This window comes from Phytophthora infestans, genomic scaffold, assembly GCF_000142945.1.
Source record: "Phytophthora infestans T30-4 supercont1.547 genomic scaffold, whole genome shotgun sequence".
Taxonomy (NCBI): domain Eukaryota; phylum Oomycota; class Peronosporomycetes; order Peronosporales; family Peronosporaceae; genus Phytophthora; species Phytophthora infestans.
In genome coordinates, this window is record NW_003303221.1 from 9,772 (window position 1) to 21,105 (window position 11,334).

Genomic DNA, 11,334 nt, shown 5'->3' on the forward strand with positions numbered 1-11,334 from the left:
GTGGAATGCCATTAAGCCCAGTTGCGCTCACAACAGAGCTACCAGTATACGGAAGCCGACCGTGTCCACTAGAATCTCCAGCATCACTGCTGCTGCTACTGGTAGTTGCCTCTATCGCAAGCGCTCGCAAAATCTTCGCAGTGTTCTTGGTACGAACCATTACTAAATCATGTACAAAATCATAATAAAAACATAATTTTGATAAAAGCAAATTCACCGCCATTCCGACATTGCGTGTGTACGTACGACCGTTGTAGCACTTGCCACTTGCAGCTGTTGTGTCTTCAAACACGAAACGCTTTTTGATAACTCGAATCCTTCTCTGAGGCATAGTCATCGTCAAAACATGGTCCTTTCGTACTGCACAGCATAGTAACTGCTCGTATACTCGAATCTTACCCTTTACTCGTATGAGATACAACCTTATATATCACGGACGTAGTGGAGAAACCGTTGGATAGCGGCGGAAGGAATGAAATACCCTGCCACAGCTGGAAAATCGGGAAAAGCAAACAAACGACACGTTAGATGCGATATAATCCTTGGAGAATCCTAACAGCGCATGTACCGGTAGCCACACTGTGGGAGAGAAGGGGGGGGGTGTATTCTAACTGTCGCGGGCAGGTCAGTGAGCTTAGCTGCCTTGAGAGAGCCGAAGGGGAGCGGCGAGCTTCTCGTCCCACACGCGGCAGAAAGTTGAGTGGCCACAAACACAAATCAGTAATTTAAAAATCCGAAATATATTTTATTTTACAAACATGGCCAAGCATTTTTTCGAAGTATTAGTATTATAAAAGCATGTATCATAATTATTTTTTTTACAAAGTACACATTACTAATAACCCCAAATTAAGTGCACTCGGCCCGTTCTTGTAACAACCAGGTTTCATGATGTGAAGCAGAGGTCTTCGTTGACACGATTGTGTGGTGACTGTGCGGAATCGGTGGAGGAATCGCCTCGGACATGCGGCGTCTCGGTCTGCAATACGATGGCTGGTTGCGTCGGTCGCCCATGCTAACTAAGAGCGTCACATCGGCGGTTCTCTTTGGACTGGGGGATCGAATTGCACAGAGGGTGGAGAAGTCTCAGAGGGGTGATGATTCACGTGTCAAAGAGATCGAAAACGATGGAGCGTTCGTTAGCGACAGCACAGCTCGAACCATGCGAATGATGATCTGGGGAAGTGTTCTCTTCACTCCTATTGCACACACGTGGGTCAACTTCAGTGAGCGCGTGGTCGGAAGCCATGGGAAGGTCGTGGTTTTCAAGAAGATGCTGCTGGACGCGCTTGTTCTCGCTCCAAGTATCAATACGATCTTCTTCACGTCAACGCAAATGATGCAGGGAAAATCTTTCGGCCACGGCGTAGACTTTGCTGTGGACCGGTTGCCGCAGACGCTCAAGGCCAACTACATGATTTGGCCGCTTGCGAATATCGTCAACTACAGCTACGTACCACTGCAATATCGCATCTTGTTCATTAACTGTGTCAACCTCGTGTGGACATCAGTCCTCTCGACCATTTCAAGCCGACCTGCGTCTGCTACTTTGAAGCAGAAGAGAGAAGCGAAGATTGTCATGCCTTCCGATGAAAAGCTATAGTGCTGAAGAGGAGGCCAAAACTGCTATCTCTGAGAGCTGTATTTCTTGTAAATAATAGATGTAACTCACAACCGTCTTCAATTCAGTGACGATGTGGAAATTTCAGTGGAATCGTGAAGCTGGCTACCGGTACAGCATACCTATTGCCACTGGCAATTTGCCAGGCCGTTCAGAAAGCCATTTCGGTACTGTATTATAGTGTTCCCACCGGAGACGGGGTCTCGAGTCGAGACTCAACTTACTGTAGTGGAGTCCATCATTGGTGGAGAGTCTCCACCATGGGAGGAATTTCCATAATCCAGTACTAGTGTACTGTTTTCTTAGAAAAGGAGGTGACTATTAATAGTACTGTTTCCAGTACATTTAAAGTTCGTGTTTTACTTTTTACGAACTTAAGCAAACGTAAGTCGTTACTCCTGATTCGCTCCGCGTTAGCTGCGTCATGTAGGTAGCCTTTTGCGCTGTCTTCCTCTTGTTGGTTGGTAAAGCCACACGAAGTCGATGGTCTCTAACTCAAAGTCGACTTTGAGCTTCCACGGAAGGTTTTTGGCGGGCTCCCATGTTAATTCGCGATAACCAACCCATTGCACCAGATAAACTCTAAATTATGAACCCAGCGCTTGGCGTAGAGGCGTTCTACATCGTAGAGCTCTTGGCTCCTTCCGCGCCGAGCTCGACTACTGTCAAACAGACCAGACCCCCTCTGACCGATCGCCGTTGTTGTCCAAGCCTCTCTGCTACTGGGAGGGCGCGCAGGTAGATTTTTGTTTATCTTGAGCTTGTAGAAGGTAGAAGGATCCGTCTGCCTTCCGATTGAAATTCCTGGTGTGCTTTTTGCGCTTGTTGTGCGGCGCCCACTTGATAAATCCAAAATGAGGCTTTACATATCCAGATGTCAATGTAGAGCTTATCTAATTTTGTCAAAAGCATGAAAAAACATTTTAACTTTACAACTTCAGGTTATTATCTCTTGCGATAAACTCTTGACAAAAATTGCAGTAAATACATTTCAGGAATTTTATCATAGTATTTTGGAAGTGGATAAAGTCACACAATAATTGTCGGTAAGAAAAAAATTCCTGACGGATAAAATCCCGACAAATCAGTCAGCATCAAAAGTAGAAAAACACCCCCTCCCCCCCTTCACCCCTCCCAACTTATTCTGGGCCTTTCATTTCAAAAGAGGCGCGAAAAGCAGGACAAGCAGCATGGCGAGCGTCGCGTCGGCATCCGAGCCCGACGCCGAGACCACTGAAGCTAAATTCCCGGAGGTCCACGTCCCCACATCTGCCGCCGTTGTCGCCCGAGCCCTACGTATGGATGAGGAGACGTTCGGGAGTTGGGGTGCGTTTTTCGAGTATTTTGACGCATATCAGCACAAAACCCACCAGATATTCAAGAAGAGGACCTCTACAAGCGCCACGGCGAGGAACGCGGATCTCCGAGACCGTGGTAAGGACACCCCGCAGACCATTATACCAGACGCTTTCGACAAGTACTACCGAAAGTTGGTGTGCACGCATAGTTGGTCAAGGCCCAGCCGTTCGAAGGGCAAGAGGCATAACTACTTCGTGAAGTCTACCGGATGTCAAGCGCAGATGACGGTCGTCGTAATTTGGGATGCGGCTCAGGGTTTTCAAGTGAAGGTTACGCACCAGGAGACAGCGCACAACCACTCACTAAGCTCAGGATCTTATGGAAATCACCCCTCAAATCGACGCGTTGCAGACGAAGACGTGATTGACTTCGTGGATGAGCTTCAAGCTGCCGGGGCGAAGAAAAAGCAGATTCTGCAGTTTCTGAGGAAGAAAACTGGTACGCTACATGATTGTATCCTTGTTATTATGCTTGTTTTGGTTCTAATGCCTGGTTAATAGACAAGCATGTTACCCTGCGTGATGTGCACAATATTGTGGCGAAGCTGAAAGAGGCGCGGCGTGGAGCTACAACCGTCGAGGCAAGACTGGAGTCTGGTTTGCGCGATTTCTGCTCTCGAAAGGGTAATACGGCGACCATTTATGTGGATGACGAGAAGCTAGCGCAGACGATCACTTTTCAAACCCACCAGATGCGAAGGTTCTTTGAGGCGTTCCCACAGGTGTTGATGGTGGACGCCACTCACAACACCAACGATGCTCGATACAAGCTCTTCAGTTTCATGATTCACGATGTCTTCGGCCATGTAAGTACTCTCTTGGTGGCTGTGTCGATTGTGTGACTCTAATTGTACCTCTGTGTTGGTTTGGGTGACTCTACTGTGCCCGTGTGTCCCGCTACATTTGTGTGCCTCTATGTGACTTTACTGTAATTGTGTGCCATTGCTACAATTGTGTACCTCTTTGTGGCTGCTTGTGTACAGGGGCATACGTGCAGCATGCACTCATGGAGAACGAAAGTGCTGATTGTTTGGGGGATGCAGTGAAATCGTTCAAATCATTTAACTCAACCTGGGACCAAGTTCGAGTGATTATCATTGACAAAGACTTTGGAGAAATTGCGCTTCTGCAGAAGGCTTTTCCTGCAGCAAGAATTCTGCTCTGTGTCTTTCATGTGGTGAAGTATCTTCGGGGAGAAATGGCAAAGAGGGAGTATAATATTGAAGATCGGGATAAGGTTGAGGACGCCGTTCACATGATGGTGGACGCCAAGACGGAGCTTGAGTACGAAACGAGTCGTAGATATCTGTACTACGTGGTTGACGGAAAGCAAATTACACTCGAAGAAGATATTCCAGAGGACTCAACACACCCATTTCTGAAGTACTTTCACGGGAATTGGCACAATTGCAGACACATGTGGAGTGGATTTGGTCGTGTAGACGTCCCTCATTTGGGAAACACGACAAACAACAGGTACTGAGGCGTTTTTGTGCTGTATTAAGTTCTAATTGCTAACTGTTGACTTATATAACGACTTAGGTTGGAGGCGGCATGGGGCCACTTGAAGGACGTGCTAAAGTCTACGATGGCGCTCGATGAGTCCGTGGATACTCTGCAGTTCTTGCAGTCTATTGCGGAGATGGAGTATGCGAAGAAAATGACAGACGTTGGACACATGCGTTACGCTGGAGCTGATGCTGAGTTGACGAAGCTATCAAAAGAGGTTAGCCAGCACGCCTACGAGCTGGTGGAAAAGCAGTATCGCGTTGCTAATGATCGCAAGACTACGTATACAACGCGCGAACTACAATCTTACATGATCGAGATGGTGTCAGCAGTTGACACGAGTCGAAAGTACCATCTTGATACTAGGGTGCGTAAATTGTTTTGTCCATAATGGCTGAATGGTATCAATACTTATTGAATGGTTATTCTGACTTGACAGACGTATCACTGTTCGTGTATTTTCATGAGGACAGAGCTGCTTCCCTGTCGTCATGCTATATACTGGCGTTTACTTTGTGGAAAAAGCCCCATTCCAGTCAAGCACATCCACCCTCGTTGGAGTCTGTCATCCCCGCTGAACATTCCCGTTGAAGAAGATGAGGATGCAGAAGATGGAGAAGAAACGAGTGGATCATTTCGGGTGCGAGATTCCGCTTTGACAGCGGTACGCCACAAAGTGCTCAACGGGACTAACAAGTTCCGAACATCACACGGTGTAGCGACATGAATTGCAGATATCATGAGCCGAAATGGAACTCCCGTGTTTATCCAGATGTTGGAAAGTCTTAAGCGCTTTGAGTCCATTGCAACGGATGGAGAGGCACCTTTCGTTTCAGTATGGCCAGATCGACTCTCTCAACTGAATCCTCTTTCGCAGATTTCTGAGATACATGATGGTGGAGCAGCAAATTCCGATGACACCAGTGAGCCTCCAACTGCAATCGCCGACGCCACTATCTACAACAACGAGAATGAGATACAGCGTGAGGGCCTTGAGGAACCTGAGGATGCTTCGGGTCGCGGTGGGCCTATGGTGGCTCAATCACGAAGTCACTCACGTGGTGTGTCACCTTGTTTAAGTCACACGGGTCACACGATAGAGGTGACGGATAGCAACAGTCACTCTGGAGGCGCCAGTCACTCCGACGAAGTGACGAGTATCGCGCAAGGTTTCCCCGATCAATCTGAGATGCGGGACGAGCGGAGTATTGTGGGGCTATCACATTCGAGCTATGACGAGACAAAACAAGTAGCACCTCCAGCAAAGAGAGCGCTTTCAGATGGCGGACATCCCAGTTCCAGTTCAAGTGAGGAATGCTCATTCTTCCTCTCGAAAAGCACCAAAAGCCGCGGTCGGCCCAAGATACGAAAGAACCAGAAACAACAAGTGAAGAAGCAACGATTGGTGAGCTCTCTGAAGGAAGCCAAACAGCTCGTGCAAGGGACGTTGACGCCGGTTATCACGCTAAGCAATGTGGCCACAGTGTTGAAGTCGACATACAGTTACGAATCCGCATACGAGTTCCTATCCAAATTATCGGTAAAGACGCTGGGCCCCAGGAAACAAGTAATAGCGAAGATGGTAGCCCCCAGTGAGGCCCTAAGCAGCGTCAAGCTCGTGTTCACCGAGCAATTCACGCATAAATGCAGCAATGTTTTGGAAACGTACAGAGAGGCACTACTAGACCCGAAGTCACCCGTAGGTGTTCGTCTCGCTAAGATCGGGGTCATCAGCGAGGACCAAGTGCAAGTAATGGTGGAGTACCATCACACGATGAAGTCTTTGGAGGCAGTGTCTGATACAATTGAGTGGATGAAAGCTACGTCGCTAAACAGACTGGATATTCTAGAAGGTCTCAATGAGTATGTTGAGCTAGATAAGACCAAGGCTACCACAGCGCTGCAGCAGATTATCTTGCAAATCTCACGCTTGACACCGTTTGGAATGGTCTCGAATGAATCCGTTCTGCTGCTAAGAGAAGACCTATGGCTGAACGACGACTGCATGATGCACGTAATGACGACGATCCAAGAAGAGCATGCACACGTTGGTATTATTTCGCCAGGCGTTACCTGTACGGATGACCCTGAAGCGCAGGAGAAGGTCATCAGTGGCTTCGATCCATTCCAAGAGCACAACACGCATGTGTTGCTGCCAATTCATATCAACAGAAACCACTGGTGCGGTGCAGTCTTTATCTTCAAGTCCACACCAAACCGGATCACAGTATTTGACCCCCAACGAAAGCCAAAGCAACTTGAAACGTGTGAAGACATTGTCAAGAAAATCTTTCCAGAGATAGTAGCCAAAATGGATTGGAAACGAGAAGTGTGGCTGAAGCAGACAGATGGACACAATTGCGGACCTCTTGTTCTCCTGTTTTTTTGAGAGCATTGTGCGTGACGTCGTTCTCCCGAAGTCGCCATCGAAGGCACTCCTTCGGTACTACAGGATGAGATATCTTCTGAAGTCACTGCATGTTTAGGAGAGACGTTAGCACACTGCAAAAGTTGCGTAATTCATTCAGTTCATGCATCAACCGGGTTTCTTTACGATGTTCAACACTTTCTGGTACATGAAGCTATACATCAGAATGTCTTTAGGGCCTCCGTTGATCTCATTACTTCCATATCGGACTCACGGACTCACGTTGATTTCGTTACTTCCACATCGGACTCACGGACTCACTTGCGAAAAAATGCTTAGTCATGTGTACAATCTGGCAACACGCAGACTTCATCGTATTCCTTCGACATTCGCACGACATTTGACGATTGCGCAACCACGTTCACACACTTGGATGGCCTCAATAATGTCTACAAACGATGAAATTTTGGAAATATATTCGGTATTTTATTCTCTTTATGTGGCTTTGTGCCTTTGTCGTAGGTACACAACCGAATATGGTGACATTTTTTACGCACTTAAGTACGAAGTCACATAACCATTGTGTGACTCTAACATCGATCTAATATTTTAGTAAACAATTAACTCAAACCTATTTCATACCAACGGTCTCAGTAGAGATCTAGCTACTTTTACAGTTTAATGACTTACCAAAAATGCTTTTAAAGCTGCATCTCTTAAGCGTTTAGCTAACAAATTATCGGATCAGATTTTTGATTCAGATTTATAGAAACGTAAAACAATAAGATGAAATTGTAGAAGTTTTGATAAAGCTAATGAACTAAATGTGAGGTTTGTAAGAAAATGCAAACTTTTGGAATAGCTCCGGATGCTCCATAACATTCTGATCACGCTTGCGCTTATGCTTCGATTTCAAAGACGTCATTCCCAAAATGACACGACAGGGGGAGAGGGCACATACCAAAGCGCACATATAACACTACATGTAATAATAACCAACAGCCATGAAACCCACAGCTTTTGGTGCAAGTTAACTCAAAATTGTAACGGCAAAATTACTTTTACCATAGAATTTTTAATATTAAAAAATCTTTTTCAGGACACAATCGCATGTCCAAGTATCATTCTAAGCCTAGTTGGATACTGGACACATGCTTCATCTCATTACTTATATTGCGAGTATATAATTAAAATATTTCGTTCTAAAAATGCAGTAATATTTGCTGTCAGATGTACGTACTTAAACAATGTACTGGATCTTTACGTGGCGCGAACTTACCGGGACTGTACTGTTTTTCCAATCCAAACTCTGAATTAACTCGCCGATTTTCTGAATCCAGTACACAACTGGATTAAATACATTTCTGGACTCCACACGGAGTCCACTGGAGACCAGATGGAGATGCAAAGGCACCATGATTTGATTGTCCGCGTAATAGTAAAGATGAACCCTTCGGTAGTCATAGCGTCGGGAACCAACATTTTATCGCTATATAAGAGTATTCTTGTTGTGAGGTGGCTAAGCCAAGTTTACCTTCGAAATGGTACATTTACAGAAGCTTTGTTGCTGCAACAGCAAGGAACAATATCTAATCTACTTAAACATAAGAAGGCTCTGGAGGAACTGACTACGTCCTAGCTAGCCGTGAAGTCACAACATGAGGTGTGGTTTCCAGAGCTGGACACCGCGCTGGCCGAGTGAGGGCTGGTGCGAGGAGGATTTGCTGCGATCCTATAGTTGGAGGCGCCACCTACGTGGTCGAATGCGTGGCTTTACAGGTTCTGCGGAATCGAAGTGAAGGACGTTCCAGCGAGTGGTAAGTCGATGGGTTCCTGCGAGGATACTGGAGCCGAAACAGAGAATGATGATGTAGAGCTCGATTCTGCGGATATTAAGGAGCAGTTGCGAAGCTGCTTATTCGAGCAGAGTGTCGGATAGAAGTGTACAGAGGCTTCGAACGATGCAGAGAGAGAGCTGTGAGACGAGCTAAGCAGGAAGGAAGGGTGCGAGCAGCAAGTGTCCTTGCTTGCCTACTTTGGACGTGCTGTGACTATCCCAAAGTTTAGCACCTCAGAACAATTATTTTCATTATTTCATATTCCGAGGGAGGGGTGAGAGTTATTTTATCTTTGGCAAAAAGCAAAATTCGGGAGCCGATATTGTATTCTTGTCGGAGGGTATTATATGAACAGGGATTACTGCCGAAGGGTTCATCTGAATTACATGTACAGTACTGCACCCCTTTTAACGCCCTGGGACCTTCGATAAACTTCCGGATGTGATGATATGAGCTTTAATTTGTGAGCTAAAATCTAGTTTTTTTGCAAATCCTATATGGTCCACCCCCGCGAAAATGGGGGCAGTACTGTAATAGGCAAAAGTCACGATCCATAGAGTGCAAGCACTCATCAGGTGTACGACGTACAAATTGTACTACAATCGGAGTTTTGTCGAGGGTTCTCCCTTCTAAGAAGGGCCTTCTTCCATGATGGAATCCATCTCATTTTTCCGACTAAGCATCATCGAATTCGTCAATCATAGCCATGTTTTATGAGCCCGGCAAGACTGAGCACAACCTGCCGCATGACCCGTTCAAGGCCTGTGTGATCCCCCGTCCTATCGGTTGGATCTCCACCGTCTCGACCACGGGTGAGGCCAATCTCGCGCCGTACTCGCAGTTCAACAACCTGACCTTTGACCCCCCGTACATCATGTTCAGTGCCAACCAGAAGCCGTCGGGCAAGCAGAAAGACACGACCGTGAACACGGAGGCCACGGGCAAGTTCTGCTGGAACCTGGCCACTTGGGATCTCCGTGAGGCCGTCAATATTACGGCCGAGCAAGTGGGACCCGGTGTGGATGAGTTCGAGCGTGCCGGTCTGAAGAAGGAGATGTCCAAGTGTATTGAGGGCGTCCCGATGGTGGCCGACAGCCCTGTCAAATTTGAGTGCGAGTACTACAGCACGTTGCGTCTACCTGGAAATCCGCCTATGGGTTCGGTCGATGTGATTATCGGCAAGGTCGTGGCCGTACACATCAAGGACGAGGTGTTGACGGAGGGCATCCTGGACGTCAAGAAGACCAAACCCATTGCGCGTTGTGGCTACTACCAGTACACGGTGGTGAAGGAGACGTTCGAGATGATCATTCCCAGCAACAACCAGGAGGGCGAGGATGTTTTAGGCGGCCTCGAGGGCAGCACTCGTAAGCATCGAGAAATCGCTCAGCGTGATCACCACGAGAACGAGGAAAAGCCTTAGATGCAACGACGATAGATACTGTGCAATGCTGCCAGCAACTTGATAAATAAAGTTCACGCAAGTTTGTAGAGCTTAAGTAAACTCTTCAGCTCAAGTACAGACGAGCAATTTCGTAATGGCATGTTACTGTAAAAATAGTGTTACAGTACTAACGTGCTATTGACTTTTACGGACCACTTAAAGTGTGGACGAGCACATATAAACAACGGATCCAGGTATTAATAGTTAAACCGTGACTACAAGCTTGTCGCTGCCGACAGCGACGCCCACCAGTGCGTCCTTTGAAATAACAACGGTATTGTCGTTGGCCAGGATGTAGTTGTCCGTCGAGGTGGTTGAGGCAGCGTACAGCGTACCTTCAGTCGAGGCGTAGTATGTTGTTCCCTTGACAAGCGAGCTGGAGATGTCGACGGTGCCAGACAGCGCGACGTCAACGTCCGAGCCGTCCACGTTAGATACGATACCCACAGGTTTGCCGAACGACTCCACCAGGGCCACACGCTGGTTCTGAGCACCAGCCCACAGACCTGCGTAGCCGATAAGAGCGCCGGTTTCAGTGGCCACCACGTCTAAGACGATCGCGCCGACAGCGTTCGGGTCGGCCGACGCCAAAGAGAAGTCTGCGTTGGCCACAGGGAGCACCGGAGACTCCTCAGACAGCGTCAGATCCGACGAGTACGAAAGCACCTTGATGCTCGGCTTTCCGGAGTTGGCCGAATTGAGGAAACCCACGGCCAGGCGGTTATTGGACAGCACACGAACGATCGGCGTCGGGTAGAAGCCGAAAGCAGAGCCAAAGTCCATCGAGCCCACAGACTCGTCGAGCACGTAGCTGCTACGGAACGTGGGGGAACGTTTGATGGCGGAGAACTCAACCAGTGACACTGTAAGTGCGTAGTTGTTGGCTGTATCGAAGTAGCTCAGTGCGATCACAGTGTCTGATATCTTGGCCGAGTCAATGTAGTACGTTGGACTCACAGTCGTATCGCACACCTCCACCGTTTCGGTCAGTGTGTTGTCCGAAAGGCTGGCGGTGAACAGACACAGACCCACGCTGCCTACAGAGGAGGACGCGGTGTCGTTGCTCGACGTCGAGGACGCTTCCACGTACCAGGGCACCGTCACCGTGTTGCTCGAGTTAAAAACCGATTGAGGTGTGCCAAATTGCGTGAACGTTACACCGTTGGCATTGCCAAACTCGAGACTGTCGGATAAGG

General features: G+C 47.7%; 3 protein-coding genes across 3 annotated transcripts; 2 read left to right on the forward strand and 1 right to left on the reverse strand.

Annotated features, from left to right (window-relative positions):
* Positions 1-964: 964 nt before the first annotated feature.
* On the forward strand, positions 965-1,674 carry PITG_21779 (uncharacterized protein; the record flags this gene model as incomplete). Its single annotated transcript, XM_002894736.1, has 1 exon — positions 965-1,674. One exon carries the CDS (start codon positions 965-967, stop codon positions 1,601-1,603), a length of 639 nt encoding a protein of 212 aa, XP_002894782.1.
* A 7,726-nt stretch (positions 1,675-9,400) lies between these two features.
* Positions 9,401-10,117, forward strand: PITG_21780 (uncharacterized protein; the record flags this gene model as incomplete). The annotated part of the gene is made up of 1 exon (XM_002894737.1): positions 9,401-10,117. The coding sequence occupies one exon, from the start codon at positions 9,401-9,403 to the stop codon at positions 10,115-10,117; it is 717 nt and encodes a 238-aa protein (XP_002894783.1).
* Positions 10,118-10,342: 225 nt separating this feature from the next.
* On the reverse strand, positions 10,343-11,307 carry PITG_21781 (uncharacterized protein; the record flags this gene model as incomplete). The annotated part of the gene is made up of 2 exons (XM_002894738.1): positions 10,343-11,249; positions 11,297-11,307. The coding sequence occupies 2 exons, from the start codon at positions 11,305-11,307 to the stop codon at positions 10,343-10,345; spliced, it is 918 nt and encodes a 305-aa protein (XP_002894784.1).
* Positions 11,308-11,334: the final 27 nt, after the last annotated feature.